The 23,353-nt window shown below is 38.0% G+C and overlaps 2 protein-coding genes across 19 annotated transcripts in view; one reads left to right on the top strand and one right to left on the bottom strand.

The window, feature by feature from the left end:
* The window catches only part of LOC141394037 (serine/threonine-protein kinase GL21140), a 134,559-nt gene extending 113,245 nt beyond the window's left edge, over window positions 1–21,314 (top strand). For all 18 annotated transcript variants that reach the window (XM_073967814.1, XM_073967808.1, XM_073967806.1 and 15 more), the window contains 6 exons: window positions 3,795–4,454; window positions 4,539–4,638; window positions 4,957–5,950; window positions 6,050–6,195; window positions 20,581–20,730; window positions 20,795–21,314. In XM_073967814.1, the coding sequence (XP_073823915.1) occupies window positions 3,795–4,454; window positions 4,539–4,638; window positions 4,957–5,950; window positions 6,050–6,195; window positions 20,581–20,730; window positions 20,795–21,073 (2,329 nt within the window). In that variant the 3' untranslated portion in view covers window positions 21,074–21,314. The remainder of the gene's footprint in view (window positions 1–3,794; window positions 4,455–4,538; window positions 4,639–4,956; window positions 5,951–6,049; window positions 6,196–20,580; window positions 20,731–20,794) is intronic.
* On the bottom strand, window positions 7,738–16,706 carry LOC141394038 (uncharacterized). Its single transcript, XM_073967826.1, has 2 exons — window positions 16,614–16,706; window positions 7,738–9,011 (listed from the first exon to the last, which is right to left on the bottom strand). The coding sequence occupies exon 2, from the start codon at window positions 9,006–9,008 to the stop codon at window positions 7,872–7,874; it is 1,137 nt and encodes a 378-aa protein (XP_073823927.1). The 5' UTR covers window positions 9,009–9,011; window positions 16,614–16,706; the 3' UTR covers window positions 7,738–7,871.
* Window positions 21,315–23,353: the final 2,039 nt, after the last annotated feature.

Genomic DNA, 23,353 nt, shown 5'->3' with positions numbered 1-23,353 from the left:
AACTTCCTAAGCCTCTGCGTACTTGATTATACCCTCAGCCTTTAGGCTAAGAGGGTATTTACACTTTGATACGACCAAAAATGCGCCTCATCGAAATAATGGTTTTAGACCCCAAGTATGTTTGTACGATATCCGTTTCAGACAATTTTGAGTAGATCTAGCAATGTCCGTCCGTCTGTATATCTGTCTGGCAGGCTGGTGCGCACGATAACTCTCGAACGGATTAATCGATTCGGTTCAAATTTTGGGTATCGAAATATTTTGTCCAGATTCGATTTAAGTTCGAAGATGGGCCATATAGGTCCACTCCTTCAGGTACCTCCCCCACAAATGTTCAAAAATTGTCGCAAAACTTTTGCGCACGATAACTATCGAAGGGAATAACCCATTTGGTCCATACTTTGCACATCGTGTAATGGACTCAATCGGTTCTACTCCTTCGGGTACCTCCCACACAAAATTTCGGAAAAGTTCAGTTTAGGACCTGGTCTCGAATCGCTTTGATTTTTGTTTACGCAAGTTGTGTTCGCTGTCCTCTATACGACGCTGTAAGTTTCATTAGGGGCAAGTCCATACTTCCTGAGAAAATAGCCTGAAAGTCACAAAAAACCCTATGACACCGTGTGTAGTGGTTGGAGCGCAAGATAACTCTCGAACGGATCTGCCGATTCGGTCCAAAATTTGGCTTTCGTAATATTTTGTCCAAACTTAGTTCAAGTTCAAAGATGGATTATATCGGTCCACTCCTTCCGGTACCTCCCCCACAAAAGTTCGAAAATGTTCGGAAAATTTGTGTGTACGATAACTCTTGAAGGGAGCAACCGATTTGGTCCATACTTTGCACATCGTGTAATTTCTACTAAACTTAGATGAGGTTCCAATATGGACTCAATCGGTCTACTCCTTCGGGTACCTCCCACACAAAATTTCGGAAAAGTTCAGTTTAGGACCTGCTCTCGAATCGCCTTGGTTTTTGTTGTAACATCTTGTATTCACTGTCCCCTATACGAAGGTACAAGTTTCCTCAGGGGCAAGTCCATACTTCCTGAGAAAACAGCCTGAAAGGTACAAAAAAGCCCTCTGACACCGTGTGTAGTGGCTGGAGCGCAAGATAACTCTCGACCGATTCAGCCCAAATTGTGACCTTCGTATATTTTGTGCAAACTTAGTTTAAGTTTGAAAATAAGCCCTACCGGTCCACTCCTTCAGGTACCTCCCCCACAAAAGTTCAAAAATGTTCGGAAAATTTTTTCGCGCTATAACTCTTGATGGGAGTGACCGATTTGGTCCATACTTTACACATTCTCATAATATCTACCAGATATAGATCAGGTTCGAATATGGACTATATTTGTCCAATGCATCCCGTACCTCCCACACAAAATTTTGGATACGTTCACTTTAAGACCTGCTATTGAATCACTTTGATTTTTGTTGAAGCAACTTACATTCGCTGCCTTAATTACGATGGTAAAAGTTGTTTCATGGGCAAGTCCATACTTCTTGAGAAAACAGCCCGAAGCCCTATGGCACCCCCATGGTCTATGTCGGTCCATTCCTTTAAGTACCTTTTCCGTAAAATTTTTGAACTTTAATCCTAATCAACATTTTTGTCGGTTCATACGACCAAAATTTTGAAACCCCCTAAATACATAAGATTTTTGTGAAAAAAGTGTTTCAATTTGCAGGGGGTGAGGGTATATCCGACTGATACTTTTTTACTTTTTTTTTTTTTTTGTTGATTCATCTCTTTTGCATTCAGGTATCTCGACATTTAGTTTTCGCAGCACCTGTTTTTGAAGAGGGAGTTGAGGTCAAGAGAGTTGAATCCTTCGCGGGGAGCTGAGTCAAGCCACTATCGTTCGCAATTTGGCCTTTGGTGGGTAAAAAGGGTGATGTTGGAGTTGGGTCCAGTCTGGACTCTTCGGTCATCGAGTTGGTTGGGGCTGTAGGAGCTTTTTCGACCAATGTTTTGGTCGGGGCGTCTTACTTTGGAAGGCTTGTTTTGTATTTCGTCATCCGAAAGCTGTTCTCGGCCCCAGCAGAAGCACTACCCCTGTGAAAAGGAGGAAAATAAAATCAGGCTGCAATCACTGAAATGAGAGAAGTCGTCATTGTCCCTTAGGAGATATCATCCGATATACTGTTCTCGGCCCCAGCAGAAGCACTACCCCGGTGAAAAGGAGGAAAATAAATCAGGCTGCTATCACTGAAATGAGTTAAGTCGTCCATTGTCCCTTCGGCGATGTTCGTGAGAAATTGTTATTTCAGTGTCCACTCAGATGAAAGATCCCAAATATTGAACCTCGTTACGACCAATCTGCACCATTTCTCGACATCTGACATCCCCTTAAAAACACTTATCGGAAAAAATAAACATTTTCGCTAAGACATTTCGTTTAGAACACGTAGAAAAATAATTTCTTTATCCCACTGTAACAACAACTCTATTAAAACCTTATGTTTAGTATCTGCCTTAGCTAGCTAACTCTTCAATTTTGTGAATTTAATTAAAAAATAACAGTTTCCATTTCGTTTTATTATAATATTTCAATAAAATTTATGAAGCACATCAAAACCCGCTCATCATGGTGGTAGTTATTGAACCTAGGCTTTAAGTCTATGCATTTTGGAACGGTAAAACATTTTGTTGTTTGCATTTCATTACAATTTAACGATAATCCACATCATAAACATGCCAAAAAATAACTTAAGAAAAATATTTTTGTTATTACATATAAAATTACATACATAGTTGGTAAAAGTAGCTAAATAAACCGTAATTGTTTTTGTTTGTAGAATTTCATAGAAATTGGGTAATACATGTTACAAAAAGATATTAGTTTACAAACAACATACATACGAGTAACACAAAGCGTTGTACAATGAAGAAAGTAAAGTATTTAAAGTGTCAGTTCGCTTTTAACTTCTCGACATGAAAGCGCAAAATGTGTGTGAGTGTTGTTGCAATCAAAGTACAAACTGGTTAGAATATAAAACAAACGATCTTTTCATGTGAACGTAGTACTTGTTTTATGGAACGGTTATTAATGAAAACTAGTTCGTTTTAGGTTTAGTTTAATTTTCTGGTTAACCAATATAACGGTATAGCATAAAGAACATCTTTTGTATAATTTGATTTTGTAAATTTCCTTAGAACTTTAACCAGACCAAACTTTCCTACAATTGGTGCCGAAATATGTATGTTCGACGCGCTCACTGGGCGATAAAAGCATGTCCGCCCTTATAACAATGATCGCCCTGAAATAAGAAAAAAAAAACGCTGCCCAGACTATAACAACAATATAATATAATAATAATAATAATTTGCTTCTTTTGAGTCTATTTCATTGGTCTAGTCAATTTATTTCAGTGACCATATGACATTTTTATGGGTGAATTTAGGGCAAAAGAACTTAAGGATGGTGGCTCCAAAACCTTCTCTATTTTTTTTCGCAATTTTCACATCAATTCATTCTCAAACATGTAAGAAAAAAACTAATTTTTACTCCATCAAACTTTGTTTTCATTTAACATTGAGGTTAATAACTGTGAGCCTAAAAGTATGCTTTAGAAATGCTCCATTTGACACGTGTTTTTCGTTGTAAAAGAACACATTGGATTAGTTACAATAAAAACTCTTTGTTAAATATAAAAAAAACACAAACATAAAAAAACACAAATCTCAAGGTCAATTACAATTTACAATTATATTATCATTTAAGTTTGCAATGACATTACTCTCCAAAATGTGTAATTAATTTCATTGTTTTTATTTGCTCTTCTCTTTACAGAATGGAAGTGCAAACAGTTAATAATCACATAAACAATTCACTAATATCACCATTATCTGCCACAAATTCTCAACAATTGACAACTAGCAACACATCAGCAGCATCACCATCATCCTCGCCACCACCACCACCACATCTATCAACAACCTCATCAGCAGTTACACCACCATCATCTACAGCTGTACATTTGCAAAAAGCCGCCGCAGCAATGCAAATGAATGATAGTTTAACACAATTAAGCCGCAGCGATAGTCCAGCCAGTTCAAATTCTGAAATTGAAAAAGAATTACAGGATTTGGATTTGAATAGTTCCATGAATAGTGGCAGTGTAAGTTTGGGTGCCGAATTGAATTGTAAATCGAATGGTTCACTAAGTGGTGCCTCATCATCATCAACACAAGCTCTTGTGGGTGGTACAGCCGGTGGGGTGGGTAATGGCGGTGGCGCTGAAAATGGAAATTCAAAAACCACTACAACGAATGGTAGTAGTAGTAATGCAGCTGCAAATTTGGCCACTGCCGCCGTGGCAGCGGCAAATATTAAAAAACGCATTTCATCGAGTCGAACACCAACACGAAAAGCTAGACGAATAAAATTCTATCGTAATGGTGATCGTTTTTATCCAGGCATAACCATTCCAGTTTCAAATGAACGTTATAGGTGAGTTCGTGGTGTTAATTTTTTTACAAATTGGAAAGGGACTCTAAAAGGTGGTATTACGGCTTTTTATTTTCTTCTTTGCAGATCATTTGAAAGTCTATTTGAAGACCTAACGAGACTTTTAGAAGAAAATGTTAAAATTCCAGGTGCTGTACGTACCATATATACCATGTGTGGTAAAAAGGTAAGTAAAATAACAACAACAAAAGAATTAAGGTAAGGTCTCATTAGGCAAGTATTTGCCCCAGCGACCGGCAGTGTGCGCTTGCTGAGATCAAAAAGTGATCAAAAATTTCAATGCATTATTTACGCTCACTTTCTCTCAGTAAGCGCACACTGCCGGTCACTGGAGCAAATATTTGCCTAATGTGACCTTACCTTTAGTCGGCTTTGCCTTTTGACTGTCCAAATAGATGTCGGAGAATGAAATTATTTGCAAAATATGATCTCTTCAATCGTGCCCTTAACAATTTTCGTTTTTCCTCCCATTTGCCTTTTGCAGATCTCTACATTGGAAGAACTAGAAGATGGTCAAAGTTATGTGTGTTCCTGTAATAATGAAAATTTCAAAAAAGTCGAATACAACACCACATCACAACCCCTTACCAATCTATCGATATCCAATAAAACATCAAATCGTCTATCCAAATATTATCGGCCCTCATCCCCCCTAAAGAATGGTTCGACAAATACCAATAGCATTGGCAATGGTGGTGGTGGTGGCAGTTCATCGACCACAACCAATACAAATGGTAGTCCAATCCTGGTAAGAATGAGTGAACGTGATAGTATTGTTCATCCACGTATTGTTACACTGATACGTAACGGTACTCGGCCACGTAAAATAATGCGTCTACTCTTGAATAAACGTAACAGTCCCAGTTTTGATCATGTCCTGACGGCTATAACACAAAAAGTTAAACTCGATACGGGATATGTGCGTAAAGTGTTCACATTGTCCGGTTCACCCGTGACAAATTTAGCTGATTTCTTTGGTCCTGACGACGTTTTCTTTGCCTATGGCACGGAACGTGTCAACAATCCGGATGATTTTCGCCTTGAGGCCGATGAACAAAAATCGCTGCAGGCAATACGTAAAAATTTACGTACTGCCGGTACAACATGTAAAGGCCCAAAACCAAAGATGCCTGTTAAGAGTAAGAAAACCTATGATAGCTCGGCTTTGGATGAAGAAAAGCTGCTAAATGAAAGTGGCATTGATCCGCAAGAGTTGCCAGCCATCATTAGAGAACGTTATGTTTTGGGACAAATTATTGGTGATGGCAACTTTGCCATTGTATTGAAATGTAAAGATCGTCAAAGTGGCTTTACATATGCTCTGAAAATCATCGATAAAAGTAAGTGCAAAGGCAAAGAGCATTATATTGATGATGAAGTTCGGGTAATGAAGAAGTTATCACATCCACATATTATTTCACTGATAATGGATGTTGATCAACAAGCTAATATGTATTTGGTGCTTGAATATGTTGGTGGTAAGTTGTAAAGACGAAAAAAGTAGAATTTAAATCTAAAAAGAAACTAATTTTTGTCTATTTTGTCTCCCCATTGTCACACTCTCTCCCAAAAACTAGGTGGTGATTTATTTGATGCTATAACACGTGTTACCCGTTTCTCGGAAGATCAATCACGTGTTATGATTAAACATTTAGCATCCGCTATGGCTTATCTACATTCCATGAGCATTGTACATCGTGACATTAAACCCGAAAATTTATTGGTAAGTAACATTCCACATAGCACTCTTTCCTGGAAAATTTAAGTAATGGAATTGGGATGGGGGATGCATGTTGACAACAGAATATAATTCGTTTGGGGAGTCAATTAGAACATACATATGTATAAGGAAAATAAGGTATGGTAATGTCTTCTCTTTCCATACTTTTTGGAACGGCTTCGCAGAAGGCTGTAAGATTGGATCGTATGTTCGCCCATCATTGGCAGTTTCTTGGTTGTGAGCATTGGACTGTGACATTATAAATGCTCGATTGCCTCCACCGAAACATCAAATATTTGTTACAGCGATAGGCAGTGTGCGCTTACTGAGAGCAAGTGAGCATAAATTTCAATGCATTATTTACGCTCACTTGCTCTCAGTAAGCGCACATTGCCTATCCATGCTTTATTGCCATCCGTATAAATCTCTAAACTATCTATAGATGGGGTATTGGGGGTCTGTGTACATTCCCAGCAAACCAATCGTACCGACATCGTAACGAAATCGGAACAAAATTCGGACGATACGTCCGATATCTGATCCGAAATCGTAACGATATCTTAACGAAAGTTGTATGAAGTGGTTGACATAATTTCGGAACGAAATGTCGGAGCGGCATCGGATCGATTTCGGTCCGATTTCGTAACGAAATCTGAAGAAAATCCTTGGGAAATTCGGAAAGGAAATTTCTTCCCGACATTCGTTCCGAAATCGGAACGAAATCGGTACAAAATCTGAACTATTTCCTCTCCGAAAAATCGTTTAGAAATCGGAACGAAATCTTAACGACTTTGCTTCCGAAATTGTTCAGACATGTCGGACATCAGACATTTGGTTTGCTGGGTTTGTTGGTCCCAAGTTCAATTGTGGCGATATATTATCACTGCGGATGTGGCTGCTTCGGTGGATTGTAACCGCAAAAGCTACTGGAGTCAGTTGAGTAAATTTGACAGGGTAGTTGAAAAGATGCAGTTTTGCACGGTCTTAACAATCATTGCCCTACAAGATGGATGCTTGCGTAGCAATGAAATTAAAAGAAAATAAATAAAACACAAAAGGATTAGAATTTTTTCTCAAACAATATTGAGTTATGTTTTATTATGGATTGTTCGTGGAACAATCACTTATTTACCTTTTACAGAGTGTAATGGTTGTATTGCTTTGTGGACGAAATCCAAAGAGCGAGTGATTTTAGAAAAGCTAGGATGTAACAAAGCGGAGCTTAGAAAAAAGTTACTCGTTAAATTTTGTTACTATCCTTGTATTTGTGTACGAGATACACAAAGTTGTATACAAAGGTAGGGGACAAAATTTAACGCAGGGGTGGAAAACCCATATAGAATATAAAATCATTTAAATTACTTAAACCAAGTTTGAAATTAAACATTGCCGCCCGCGTTGCAACATCCTGCTATGTTGCAAAATTAATAATAAATTTAAAATAAAAATATATTTACAAGTTTTTTTTTTCATATTCTTTTTTTTTAATTCTCTTTTTTTCATTTTTTTTTTCAAAAAACACTATAAACTAGTAAAAGTTATTGCTCGATGAGCAGGATCGTTTGTTGGCTCGAAGAGACCTGATCCGTTAACTTTTATATTTAACAAATGACTCGAAGAGTCGTGTGACTAGGGCTCGATGAGCCAGAGGCAATTGAAGATTACCCCTCACATTGAACTTAAATATTACATGGACCCGATATCACCCAACCGAAAATGGTGAGCTGGGCCCATGGGAAACCAGGGCTCGAATAAGTTTGAGGCCTCATTACCTTGTGATAGACATCGGGGCCTATGATCATACTGACCGCAGCAGCTTCATTGAACCGTGGGTCCGCTAACTGCAGGCCAGCATAATGATCCCTAAGGCCGACGGACACAGACTCCGAGGGAGCCACAAGGTGCCACAGATCAACCACATGCGCAGACATTAATAGTTGTTGTGCTCCGTCGTATGATGATGCAACGGAGAACTGGCAGAACCTTTCCGGACCAACCATGACATGACACAAATTGATACTATCAGCCAACGACCGACAAATCAAGCTATGGCCTGCACATGGGTCTAGTAGGGCTCTGACAGGTATCCGAAGTCCATTAGACAGAAGCTGTACCACCATTGTAGGACCCAGCGTGGCTACGCGCTGTAAGGCAGATACGTGCCTTTGGGTAACCGGTTGGGAGATGTTAGTGGTATTATGTTGGGGTGGAAGCAAGGGACCTGGAACAGGAGAAATATAGGTACCAACGGACGGACGTTTCGATGATCTACTCTTGCGCAATTTTTTGGACGGCTTGGTTGCAACATTAGTGGATCGCGATAGTTCTGGCTGCGATGCATTGGTGGGAGACACATCATTGGGAGAAGATTGGTGGAGCAACGTGTGATGCCCCTTATTACAGATCTTGCAACTGTACCGACTAGTACAGTCGCGAAGGGAATGGGTGTTGGACAAGCAATTGCCACAGCACTTGTGAAGTGCGACCATCCTCAATCTTCTCTCAACACGCATCACCAGAAATTCTTTGCAATCTCTCATAAAATGATTGCCGTCGCATATAACGCATACTTTTTTCGAACCCTGGTTCTTTCGACGGGGTGCCGAAAGTGGTGGCGTGGCCACAGTTTCTCCTGAAGGAGCTTCAGGGACCGTCGATAACGGATTTTTTGTTTCCTTAGACGAAGGAGCGGCCTGAGGAAGCTCAGAATCCGCAAGGGGGACTGCCGAGGCATCAAGCTCCCGTTCCTCATCAGACATGGGGACGTTGTCCTCAATCTCAGGGAGAGTTGCAGCCATCTTGCCTAAATCTTCCATCTTCTGTGAAAAATAGAGAGGATGCAACAATACAATGACGAGGAACGCATTATTATTATTTGGCCAGAATGACCAATGTAAAAAAACCGTAGGTCGTTTTGCAATTACCATAGCCCGAATATTCGCGACTCCTTCGCTACCATCAATAGTCGTTTTTCATTTCGCGAAAAAGTATAGAGGACGCGAAAGCCGACACGAGATATGGACTATAATAATTAAGGTAGCGCAATTAATTTAACGATTGGCCGTCTAATAGTGCCGCTTTCCGTATAAATGTCTGCGACACGTACTCGATTATCAGTACCCGGGTGCACCGCTATTATTCGACCTAATTTCCACGAAGTGGGAGGTAGATTTTCGTGCCGTACTACTACCAAGTCACCCGTTTGTAAATCGCGTTGCGGAAACTTCCATTTATATCTTTTATGCAAGCTCTTTAAATACTCTTCTTTCCACCGAAGGCAGAATTGTTGAGTAAGAGCTTTCATTTTCCGGAAGCGATTTACTAGGTGAAGAGGCGATTCATCTATTAAGGGCTCCGGAGGAGCTAGGATCGGAGATCCAATAAGGAAATGGCCGGGTGTGAGTGCTACCGTATGTTGAGGATTGTCATTCATGGGACACAAAGGACGTGAATTTAAACAAGCTTCGATTCTGGAAAGAATCGTAGAAAGTTCCTCAAATGTAAATTTGAAGTTTTTAGCTTGTTTACGGAAATGTAATTTAAAACTTTTTACTGCGGCTTCCCAAAGACCACCCATGTGGGGAGCGCCGGCAGGTATGAACTCCCACGAAAGTTCTTGATAGTGCAGCGTGGAACACAGACTATTTCGACTTTCGCGGACTACGGCTTTGAAGTCCTGCTCTAATTCCCTAGAAGCTCCAACGAAGTTGGTGCCGTTGTCAGAAAATATAGTTTTTGGACAACCTCGCCTTGAAATGAAGCGTTGGAAGGCTGCTATAAATGTTGCCGTGGACAAATCTGAAGTAGCTTCCAAATGGATTGCTTTCGTAGAAAAGCAAACAAAAACACAGACGTACCCCTTAGTGATTTTAGTCAAGCGGCCTGTAAAGGATTTGAGGTCGAAAGGACCTGCAAAGTCAACACCAGTAGTGGTAAAAGGCCTTGAACAAGTTACTCTTTCCGGTGGAAGAGCAGCCATAATTTGGGTACACGTACGACTTTTAAATAAATGGCAAGTTTTGCACTTATTAATTGTTGTCCTAATTAATGCAGTGAGTCTTGGGATCCAATACTCAATTCTGAGGATGCGTAACATCAATTGATTTCCACCGTGGATGGAAATGGTATGAATAAAATTTACCAGAAGACGTGCAAAGAGACTTTGGTAAGGGAGAAGTATGGGATGTCTTTCTGAATAAGAAAGAGTGGGTGACCGTGATAATCGTCCGTTAAGTCTCATAACACCTGACTCATCCAGAAATGGATTTAATGGGAGAAGAGAGCTTTTTGGATTCAAGGGAACCTTATCTAACAGACACTGATACTCATCCGCGAAGTGTGTTTTTTGAGCTAGAACAGCTAGACGTAATCTAGATGCTTTAAGCTCCGAACTTGAGAGGTTGTCATCATTGTAAATGTAACGACCTCTATATGCACGGTGAGTATTATGGATAAACCTATACATATAAGATAGGACTCGTAAAGCCCTATCTAAAGATGAAAATCTCGCTAAAAAGTCCTCGGAATCAGTTAAAAATGAAGCATGCGCCTTGACAGCACGTATTTCAATATCGGTGTCAAGTGAGGTTAAATTAGAAATATCCCACTGAGAACTATCTTGGCGAAGCCAATGTGGTCCATGCCACCATAGTTGGGATGACGCGAGATCAGAGGGCGAGACCCCCCGGCTGCCTAAATCAGCGGGATTATCTTCAGAGCGCACGTGATGCCAACTACCTCTGTCTGTAATCTCCTGAATCTTACTAACACGGTTGGCAACAAACGTAGTCCATGTAGATGGAGTTTTGTTTAGCCATGAAAGGACGATCGTAGAATCGGTCCAGCAATATATTTTTTGGAATGAAATGTCAATTTCATTCTGAATATTTTTTAATAATTCGGACGCCAGAACGGCTCCGCAAAGCTCCAACCGTGGTAAAGAAACTGACTTTAGGGGGGCTACCTTAGTTTTGCAGGTCAGGAGGTGAGTATAAATGGTTTTATTCGGAGTTATTATCCGAATATATATCACCCCCGCGTATGCCTTTTCTGAGGCGTCAGAAAAGACATGAAGTTCGGCGGAACAATCTGGCGTATAATGAACCCACCGAGGAATATGAATGGAATTCACATCCTGGTAACAGTCCACGAAATTTTGCCAGTCACGTTCTGTCGTAGACAGAAGTGCATCATCCCATCCGATTTTATCTGTCCAGATCTTCTGCATAACTATTTTGGCAGTAACTATAATTGGGCCTAACCAACCTAAAGGATCAAATAGTTTAGCAATAGTTGACAATGTTTCTCGTTTCGTGTAGTGATCTTTTGAGGGTAAAGCACTCACACTGAAATAAAATAAGTCAAGCTGAGCATTCCAACGTATTCCCAAAGGTTTGGAACTGCTAGCTTCAATAAAGGAGAGAACCTTAGCATCGATTAAATCTTTCGTGGGAAGATTTTGCAAAATAGCACGGTCATTTGCTGTCCACTTCCTCAATTCAAATTTTGCAGAGGAAAGAGCTGCTATTAATTGATCTCTAGAATCTAGGGCTGTACATATGTCATGATATCCTGTTAGTACGTCGTCGACGTACATGCACCTACGAAGTATGTGTGCAGCGAGAGGATATCGATCGTTAGTATCGTCCGCTAATTGTAGAAGCGTCCGTATAGCTAAGTAGGGGGCGCAATTCACACCAAATGTCACCGTCTGCAATTCAAAATCCTGAACAGGTTTTTGTGGAGAATCCCGGAAAACTATCCGTTGAAGTGGAGTATGTGCCGGATCGACACGTATTTGGCGATACATCTGGGTGATGTCGCAATTAAAAACGAATTTAAATAGTCTCCACCTCAGAATAAGCAAAACTAGATCCAATTGCAGAGTAGGTCCCACATGTAAAATGTCGTTAAGACTTTTCCCGTTGGAGGTTTTGTTCGAGGCGTTGAAAACCACTCGAAGTTTGGTAGTCTGTTTGTCGGGATTTATCACGGGATGATGTGGCAAGTAACAAACAGAAGTGTTTGTTGAAGCGGCACCAACAGGCCTCATATGATCCAATGCTAAGTACTCATTAACAACTTGATCATAGACTACCTTTACTTGTGGCTTTCGAAGGAGGGATGCCTCATTTCTAAGAAATTGTCGTAAACAATTTGCTCGGGAGAAGCCTAACTCCACCTGTCCAACTATCTCAGTCTTGAGGGGAAGGCTAACAACGTACCTACCATTTGAATCCCGACGTGTGGTACGCTTATAATAGTCCTCGCATAATTGGTCAGAGGGCGATAGAATTTTACGTTTGGGAATTTCCTCAAGTTCCCAAAAGCGAAGAAGAGTCTTGTCAAGATTTTCCTCTTCTGAAAAGCTAACCTTCGTTGAAAATACAGGAATATTTGGAGGGGGAATAGGACCAGTAATGATCCAACCAAAGACCGTATTTTGTGCTATTAGGGACCCTAAGATATTGATGTGAGTACCCTGTTGTAGGATCTTTGGATAAAGATCTGCTCCCAGCAAAAGATCAACAGGTCGACACTTGAATAAATTGGGATCTGCCAAACGAAGATTTGGCAATTGAGAAACAATGTCAGCATTGACGGTAAAAGAGGGCAGGTTGCCCGAAATAGATGGCAAAATTAGGGCCGTAGTATTTATTGAACGCGATGCATCCAATGGAGAAGTAATGCTAACCGAACATAACTTGCGCGACGTGGTCGAAACTGTCTGATTAATCCCAGAAATGGAAGCTAACGTTGTAGTAGCTGTGATACCTATAAGGCGTTGTAAACGCTCTGTAATAAAAGATGCTTCTGAAGCGGGGTCAATAAGTGCCCTGGCAGGGTACGTGGTGCCATGATGAACGATGTTCACCATTGCCGTGCCTAATAGGACATTTCTGCTTTGTGCAGTATGGAAAACCTGTCTATTAGCAGAAGACGAAGAATCTGATCTAATACCTGTAGAGGTAGAGGGTTGATCAGAAGAAGCTACACTCCTATTGTTGGACGTTGCTGTCGAAGACGTTCCAGCAGTTGTATTGTCCCTGTGTAATAAAGTATGATGTCTTTTATTACATTTACTGCAAGTGTAGGGACTACTGCAGTGATTAACTACATGTTTAGGGGACAGACAGTTAAAGCAAGAGTTATGTCGCCTAATTGTATTTATTCTTTCAGGAACTGAAAGTTTCAGAAACTTTTGGCATGCTCTGATGTGATGCGTTTGTCGTGGACAAAGAACACATGTTTTATTTGAAGAGGCACGAGAGGACCTCGAAGAAGGGGGGGAATTCCGAGGAGAAAATGTGGGGGATCGGTTCGTGCCAGCATTCGTGAAATGCGAACGAACTTTTTTACTGGTGGATGGTTTGCCAGTATCTATACCCCTAATGTCACGTAGACAGGCCAGAGTTTGGATACGTTCCGTAAGAAACGCGTCCAAATCTTCCCAAGAAGACAAAGCAGACTTGTCTTTAACACTTTGTTCCCAAAGCGTGACACTATTTTTAGGAAGTCTCTGAAGACATATGAACACTAGGATCGGGTCCCAGTCTTCAGTTGAGACGTCATAATTGGACATGGCAGAAATACATCCATTGATACCCCGCTGTAATTTCTTTAACCCTGAACTGGTCTCACTATCTAAAACAGGTAGGTCAAATAAAAGTTTAAGTTGGTGGTTCACCAAAATACGTGGATTGTCGTAAGTCTGTTTAAGAGCTTTCCACGCAGGACCAAAGTTTTTGTGGGTTAGTGAAAACTTTGCCACAATTTCATGGGCGTCGCCACTGGTCTTTTTATTTAAATGGCATAGACGTTCAATGTCACTAATGCCAGTATTATTAATATACACAGCCGAAAATAGGTCTCTAAATGTCGGCCAAGAAAGGAAGTCACCGTTAAATACTTCAATGTCGCAGGGTGGTAAATTTAACCTATGTCCAATATGTTCATCCCCACAGGATGTGAATGATGTATTGGAGGAATGGTGAGAATGATGCGTGACATCCAACATTGAAGTTGCACAGTCGGAACGATGTGATCTATTGCCTACACTAGCGTGAGGTGAAGATGTTGCTACTGATGACTTGGGCGGAGCCCGAAGTCGATCTAACTTCCTATTAATAGAGGCGAGAGCATTTAGATAAGATCTAAATGCAACCTCATATTTGCCATCAACAGCAGTAACGTCGTTACCAGAACTTTCATCTTCTTTAAAGAAATTGAGACAATCGTCAAACGTAGTTTTTACCCTGTCCCATAATCTCTTGACCTCAGCTTCTTGTAGCTCTAATATGTAAATATCGAGCTCCTCGTCCCGTTGGGCACTGAAGCTGGCGTCAAATTTAACCAAAGCGTCAGTAGCTCTGATAAATAAATCTAGTCGAGTGACAGACATTTTAGATCAAAAACTGAACGTAATTCAGAAAAATTTTAATTAGAAAATCAAAGTAAAGTTTCGTTGAAAACGATGTTTTTTATTATAATGATGTTTTTTATATTAAAAATGAAGCACTTGCACCAGGAATTTCCAAGGTAATTGTTCGAAAAACAATTCTTGTAATAGAAAAAACTCTGTAAAACTGCACGAAAATGCACCAAAGTATTTTGGAAATTTATTATTTTGCACGAGATGCAAGAAATTTGAAGATAATGACACGTGATGTCAAAAACTGTATGCGAAAATCCAATAAAAATGTTAAATTTTCACCAAAATATTGGCAAAAATAATTTTAAAACACGTGATGCTTTAAAATAAAATAATTTTATTGGTTAGAATACACTGAATTTATAAGTAGTCGTAGACTATTTCAATAATGTATCGTGGATACGTCAATATATTTGAGGTTTAACGTGATTAAACCACCAAAAATTCTTTAAATTTTAAGAAAAAATTCAAAACTCACTCTAAATTTCTTTCAGTGTATTCAAATTTCCACAAAATGCTTACAGTGTATCGTATAATACACGTAAACTATGGCAATGTATCGAAGATAGCACTTGCCGAAAATAAATTTCCAAAAATATTAAACAAAAATCGAAAATTCGCAAAAATTTCGCAATTACCGACTGTAGGGTGCACGGACTGTAAAAATGCACGTTAGTAATCGCTAGCGAACAACAACAAATTATTCAAATAAATCAATTTAATTCAAAATATTTAAATAAAAGATTTGAAATAAATGTGTATGTAATATAATATATAAAAATAATAATAATTTTAGAAATATGACCGAATATAGGGTGCACGGTGTCGAAAACACGAATAAAATTTATTTTTAGTTGATATCCGAAAGATTCAACTCAACAAATACCCGAAAACGGCACTAAAATATTTTTATAAAATCGAAATGTAATTATTAGTTACACTTGGATACCCCTAATACAATTGATTGGGTGTAAATGATATATAAGTGCCAAATCTGCCACCCGTATTAATTAAAGGTGGAAACAATCAGCAGTAATGACAAATGAATGACATTTATTCTTTTATAAGGTGTGTCTTTTTACGTGATAATTTGTAATAATTATTACGAAATGTTACTAAATGCTGTCTTTTTACACAAAAGTTCAGTAAAAGAGAGCGAAGTGAGAGAATAATTTTGACAGTTGTTTGCTGAGAAATTGCTAAAAGTTGCTGAAAGAATTTTTCCCAGCAACATTTAGCAAGTTCGATCAGCTGTTTTTTAATCCTCTGCTAATGGTCAGCTGCTCAATGTTTACCTTATTATTGTGGACAAAAACTATAAATAGTACGTTTCAGATATATTTATTGATTATTTTATTAATATATTAATAATTTTTTATTTATTTTGCTTAGAATTGAACAACTTTTTCATTGCTTTGGAGTTAGTTTTTCTTTCATGCATTGGCGCCAATGTTTTTGTTTTGGTTATCAACTGTTATGTTGCTAAAGTTTACTAAATGCTGTCTTTTTACTTTTTTTCTCTATTTTCGTATCAAAGAGTAAAATCTCTCTTACTCTCTGAAAACAAGTTACTGAATAATTATTACTGAAAAAGTAAAAAGACACAACTATATTGAAATTGTTATTGTTGTGATGATTTTGGTGTTTTGGCGAACAAAAAGAAGCACAATAAAAGAAAAACACCACAATAACAATGAATTTATATTTAATGTAAATGGAATGTGCGAAAACACTGATAAAACTGAATGTGGAAATAAATAAAAATTAAGGAAAATCACTGTGATTGTTGTTGTTTCTTCTGTGAAGAAGTAGTGGACGATTTGACACTTAGTTTTGTTGGTATTTTTAAATGAATTTTACCGACGGCAAATGGACGGACACTTATGCGCGTTTGTAAAACGACCGACGGCTTTTTTAATTATTAATCACAACACTATATTTTCGCGGTATGTCACTTTTATTTGAAAAATAAATTAGGCAGTGTACATACCTGTGTTGTTGATGAAATATTATTTGTGGGAAATAAATAAAAATGAGATGTGGGGATGATCGTGGATCAGTGTAGGTTGTTGTTGTTCTCGACGTAGTCGAATTGCCTTGTAAAGGAAGAAAAGAGACAGGTTAGTTTTCGTTGAAAACAATCCGGCTCGATTGGACCAATGTTTGCGTAGCAATATGGAAAGAAAATTAGAGAAAAATAAAACACGATGTGAAAGTATTTTTTCTAATCGCAGTGGACTGTATTTTTTATTGATTTAACGTTCGTGGAACGGTATTACCTTTGTTGTTGTTGCTGCGACGTAGTCGTTGCTTTTTGTTGGTTTTTTGGGTTTTCCTTGTAAAGGCAAAGAGACCGATCGTAAAATCCGGCTCGATTGGACCAATGTTTGCGTAGCAATGAAATTAAAAGAAAATAAATAAAACACAAAAGGATTAGAATTTTTTCTCAAACAATATTGAGTTATGTTTTATTATGGATTGTTCGTGGAACAATCACTTATTTACCTTTTACAGAGTGTAATGGTTGTATTGCTTTGTGGACGAAATCCAAAGAGCGAGTGATTTTAGAAAAGCTAGGATGTAACAAAGCGGAGCTTAGAAAAAAGTTACTCGTTAAATTTTGTTACTATCCTTGTATTTGTGTACGAGATACACAAAGTTGTATACAAAGGTAGGGGACAAAATTTAACGCAGGGGTGGAAAACCCATATAGAATATAAAATCATTTAAATTACTTAAACCAAGTTTGAAACATCCAGAACGTAGTTGAGCCAAAACTAAACGGGTTTGTTGTTGTAACAGTGTTTTATTTCATGTTTATAATTTCATTTTCTGCTTAATCTGGCTCTGGGTCTCTCTCCAGTTCTAGGAATGTGTCAGCTCTCTGACTCTGGGGTCTCGGCGGTTGGCCCATCGAAGCTCATCATTTACTGCCCCGCCACTTCTGTTGGAAAATTTGGTCTAACTTCAGGTATTCGACCGGCAAGTATTAGCGAGCGGCTGCAGCAATAAAATGTCCCGGAAGGTATCTTGTGGTATCCAGTTGACACGATGGCCTGGCGAACTGTGCCACTCTCTGCTAATTCTGGTAGGGGCGTCCTCATTGACCGTTCAAAACGTAGAGCAATCAATCTACTCAGCCAGCGCTCTACCCCTCTGGTCATTACCTACGACCGAATGCCACAACTTATGATAAGCATTAAAGTATCCCAAGACCAGAAGATTATGACCTTCCAAAAAGTACAGCTATTAATCGGCGGGATGTGTAAGTTCAGCAACTCCACAGCGGCAGTTCAACACCTGAATGCTACCTCCACTTCTGGTGCGATCCTTTATCAGTAAAGGGTTGTAACAATCACAACGCTGTTTCCTGTGCCGCCGTGACCATGCCATTTTTCCTTACTTTGGAGTCCATTGCAATTAAGTAGCAAAAAGGATGGATTTTCGGGGATTGGAAAAACAACGGTGAGACTGCGGTGGAGTTTTTTAATCTGAGTACGAAAGAAAGGGTGCTTCTTTAGACACTTTCTGAAAGAAAGAGTGCTTCTACATACCCTTACTGAAAGAAATGGCGATTCTATAGACCCTCCCTGAAAGAAAGGGTGCTTCTATAGACCCTTCCTGAAAGAAAGGATGCTTCTATAGACCCTTCCTGAAAGAAGGGGTGCTTCTATAGACCCTTTCTGAAAGAAAGGATGCTTCTATAGACCCTTTCTGAAAGAAAGGATGCTTCTATAGACCCTTCCTGAATGAAAGGGTGCTTCTATAGACCCTTCCTGATAGAATGGGTCTTCTATACACCCTTCCTGAAAGAAAGAGTGCTTCTATAGACCCTTCCTGAAAGAAAGGGTGCTTCTATAGACCCTTCCTGAAAGAAATGGTGCTTCCATAGACCCTTCCTGAAAGAAAGGGTGCTTCTATAGACCCTTCCTGAAAGAAAGGGTGCTTCTATAGACCCTTCCTGAAAGAAAGGGTGCTTCTATAGACCCTTCCAGAAAGAAAGGGTGCTTCTATAGACCCTTCCTGAAAGAAAGGGTGCTTCTACAGACCCTTCCTGAAAGAAAGGGTGCTTCTATAGACCCTTCCTGAAAGAAAGGATGCTTTTATAGAAAGAGTGCTTCTATAGACACTTCCTGAAAGAAAGGCTGATTCTATAGACCCTTCATAAAAGATAGGGTGCTTCTATAAGGCCTTCCTGAAAGAAAGGGTGCTTCTATAGACCATTCCTGAGAGTGTGCTTCTATAGACCCTTCCTAAAAGAAAGGGTGATTCTATACACCCTTCATAAAAAAAGGTGCTTTTATAAGCCCTTCCTGAAAGAAAGGGTGCTTCTATAAGCCCTTCCTGAAAGAAAGGGTGCTTCTATAGACCATTCCTGAAAGTGTGCTTCTATAGACCATTCCAGAAAGTGTGCTTCTATAGACCATTCCTGAAAGTGTGCTTCTATAGACCATTCCTGAAAGTGTGCTTCTATAGACCCTTCCTAAAAGAAAGTGTGATTCTATAGACCCTTCCTAAAAGAAAGGGTGCTTCCATAAGCCTACCTGAAAGAAAGGGTGCTTCTATAGACCCTTCCTGAAAGAAAGGGTTCTTCTATAGACTCTTCCTGAAAGAGAGGGTGCTTCTATAGACCCTTCCTGAAAGAAAGGTTGCTTCTGGACCCTTTCTGAAAAAAGGAGTGATTCTATAGACCCATTTTGAAAGAAGAGGTACTTCTATAGACCCTTTCTGAAAGATGGGGTGCTTCTATAGACCCTTTCTGAAAGATGGGGTGCTTCTACAGACCCTTTCTGAAAGATGGGGTGCTTCTATAGACCCTTTCTGAAAGATGGTGTGCTTCTTTGAACCCTTTCTGAAATAAAGAGTGCATCTATATACCCTATCTGAAAGAAAGGCTGCTTCTATAGGCCCTTTCTGAAAGACGCTGTTTTTATAAACCCTTTCTGATAGAAAGGCTGCTTCTATTGACCCTTTCTGATAGAAAGGCAGCTTCTATAGATCATATCTCAAAGAATGGTTGCTTCTATAGACCCTTTCTGAAAGAAGGGGTGCTTCTGTAAACCCTTTCTGAAAAAAGCCTGTTTCTATAGACACTTTCTGAATGAAAGGCTGCTTCTAAAGACTCTTTCTGAAAGAAATGGTGCTTCTAAAGACCCTTTTTGAAAGAAGGGCTGCTTCTATAGACCCTTTCTGAAAGAAAGGCTGCTTCTATAGACCCTTTCTTAAAAAAAGGCTGCTTCTATAGACCCTTTCTGAAAGAAAGGCTGCTTCTATAGAACCTTTCTGAAAGAAAGGGTGCTTCTATAGACCCTTTCTGATAGAAAGAGTGCTTCTATGGACCCTTCCTGAAAGAAAGGGTGCGTCCATATACCCTTCCAGAAATACAGGGTGCTTCTATAGACTCTCCCTGAAAAAGGGTGTTTCCATAGACCTTTTCTGATCGAAGGGGTGTTTCTATAGTCCCTTTCTGAAAGAAGGGGTGATTCTATAGACCCTTTTTGAAACAAGGGGTGCTTCTATAGACCCTTTCTGAAAGAAGAGGTGCTTCTTTTTAAACCCTTTCTGAAAAAGAGGTGCTTCTTAAAACCCTTTCTGAAAGAAGAGGTGCTTCTGTAAACCCTTTCTGATATAAAGAGTGCTTCTATAGACCCTATCTGAAAGAAAGGCTGCTTCTATAGGCCCTTTCTGAAATAGGCTGTTTTTATAGACCCTTTCTGAAAGAAAGGTTGCTTTTATAGACCCTTTCTGAAAGAAAGTGTGCTTCTATAAACCCTTTTCAAGTATTTTCAAGTTTTTAGCTGATCGAAATAACTAAAAGTAGGTATTTGAGGTCCCCAGTGGTCAAAAAACTTCTGCACCAGAATGAAATCTATTCCATATTAATTCAGATCCGGCCGAACTTATTAAATTATTTCCATTACAGTTATTTTAATTATTTTATTTTCTTTTCCTTAAAGGTTGAACTCGACGAAAGTGGCAATGTAATCGTTTTAAAATTAGCCGACTTTGGTTTAGCATGTGAAGTTACCGAGCCACTGTATGCTGTATGTGGTACACCAACATATGTGGCTCCCGAAATACTAATGGAAACTGGTTATGGTTTAAAGGTAAGGGAAACAAAAGCAAAAAAAAAACCTAGGCAAATATTTTCAAAATTACCTTCCTTTGCAGATCGATGTTTGGGCAGCCGGTATTATATTATATATACTCCTGTGCGGTTTCCCACCATTTGTGTCGCCCGACAATCAACAGGAACCACTGTTCGATGCAATTATCTCGGGTATTTATGAATTTCCCGATCCCTATTGGTCGGGCATTGGCAATGGGGTGCGTGATCTCATCGCCAATATGTTACAATCCGATCCAGATGTACGTTTTACCAGCGAAGATATACTTGATCATTATTGGACAATGGGTAATGATGACATTATTAATGAATATAGCAGCTGAATAGTAAACGATTGTAATGAAGAGAGTGATACATAAAAGTAGAACAACAACAAAAAGAATAAGAAATACAATTCCCGCTCTATATTCGTTTATTAACAAAAACAACAACACACACATCCCTTTATATAATGTGGCTGGTTCAAAACTAACAATTTTTTTTGTTATAATGGCAAACAAAAGAAACAAAATATACATACATGCATATATAGGAAAAACAAAAACAAACAAATAACAAACAAAATCGAAAATAATAAGCCTGTAGTATTTTTTTATTTTATAATTAATAAATTATTTTTTTATTATATATTTTAATTTTTAATATTGTATTTAAAAAACGCTATAAAATCCAATATCTTTACAAACGAAAAAGAAGAGGAAAAAAACTGTATTCCATTTTTAAAGAAGAAGAAATTATTGTTGAAGAAGAAGAAATTCAAATTTATATAAAAAAACCTTGCAAACAGACCTTATGAAATATTAATCAACAACAAATTGTATTTTTTATTATAAATACTTTTTTTAAAAGCGCCCCTCTATATTTCATATATCTTCCTTCTACGTATATTTTTATCTATCTATCCAATATATTTTTAAGCTATTTAATTTTAATTATTTTTTATATAAAAAATATATTTTAAACATTTTTTTTAAATTGTTTCTTAATCAACAACCAACAACAACAACAGCTTAGATTTTAAATCACTATTATTATTAATATTAAACGAAAATCCAACAACAAAACAATATTTGTGTTTGTACAAATAAATGAAATTTGTTTATATTAAAGAAGTCTTCTCTGAAAAAAATCCAAATCCACGCAGTAACAGTGAGACAATTTTGATATAATTTTTGTTTTGTTTTTTTTTCAAAGCCTACATATAACCTCAAAATTTCAACAACTTTCCTTTTGTACAAAAATAAATTTTTTATAAACAAATAAATAATTATATTAAAATTAGTATTACTGTTATGTATAATAAACTTCATTTATGTTATTAAATATATTCAATTTTTTAAACAATCATTATTTAATATTTTTGTTTTTTTTTTATTCTTTTTGTTAACATAACCTCAAAGAAAGCTAAATACAGTTTCATGGGTTTAGAGACAATTTTTTCGTTTCTCACAGAAAACCGAAGGCTTTTTCGTAGAAGATCTGAGAAGTCTGCTCATAGGAGACTAGAAGATCTTCTCATGCAAGACCAGAAAGACTTTTAGTAGGAGACTAGCTCTCATGGAGAACTGGTAGGACTTCTACATATGGTCATTCTCATAAAAGACCAGTAAGACATCTCGGACCTTTTTTCTTGTAAAAGACCTGATGTCTTCTTGTAGACTGAAAGGACATATTTTAGAAGAACGGGTGGTATTTTATATATTGACTTCACATTATGTTTTTAAAGATCAGAAAGTCTTCTTTTAGGAAGACAAAAGCTTTTCTCATGGAAGACCAGATGCGACTCCACACCCATGATCATAGCATAGGTTCCTTGGCCAATGCATTTGATACCCAATTGACGATTTTGTAAGTTGTTCGGATGGATTTTTCATGAAGTGTAATGGATATGCTTCACTCCGTTGATCAGCTTCCTTGCTGTTGCAGTTCGTACTTTATTCGCTAAATTTAATCAGGTGCGAGATCAAAATAAAAAGGAATACCTATGATAAAAATTTCAACTCGATCCGAGAGGCGATCTTAAATGAAACTTGTTCTATTTTTTATTTATTTTTTTAGACTAATCGTCAGGGGAATTTAACAAACTGTAATCCGAGCTTTAGATTACGACTAAATGTTACCCATTAATTTGTTTCAAATTTCAATTTTTGTTTCTTAATAAATTGAAAATAAAACACCAATTTCAAATGAAAAAAAAAACGTATATACACAAAAAAAATAATTAAATATGAACACAATATTTAAATTACAAAGTAAACGATAATCTATAAATATGAAGTAGGAGAAACAGAAGAAATAATTAACAAGTAATTTCAATTATTATTTATTACATTTGCATATTTTACACACAAAAAGAAGAAACCCCTCTATGAAAAAAGCAACAACAAACAACTTATTATAAACATTGACAAATTTGCGGCTAATGAATTATATACAAAAAAAATGAATGAAAGAACGAAAGATAAAAACAATAAAATATAACTAAAAATATGAAAATGATTTTGAGATTTAATGGGAAATTCGTAGAAGGTAAGTGAAGCCGAAACTTGTGCAAACTTGTAAATAGATTTCAATAATTCCAGATGGAATGGAATTCAAATATT

The sequence above is a fragment of the Musca autumnalis genome, unplaced genomic scaffold (assembly GCF_047663935.1).
Source record: "Musca autumnalis isolate F117 unplaced genomic scaffold, ASM4766393v1 scaffold_2, whole genome shotgun sequence".
NCBI classification, from domain to species: domain Eukaryota; kingdom Metazoa; phylum Arthropoda; class Insecta; order Diptera; family Muscidae; genus Musca; species Musca autumnalis.
The sequence above is the reverse complement of the archived record's forward strand: the minus strand, read 5'-3'. Positions and strand labels throughout refer to the sequence as shown.

What these genes read in the sequence shown, in the direction of transcription:
- LOC141394038 (XM_073967826.1), bottom strand. Translation starts at nt 9,008, where the DNA reads ATGGAAGATTTAGGCAAGATGGCTGCAACTCTCCCTGAGATTGAGGAC.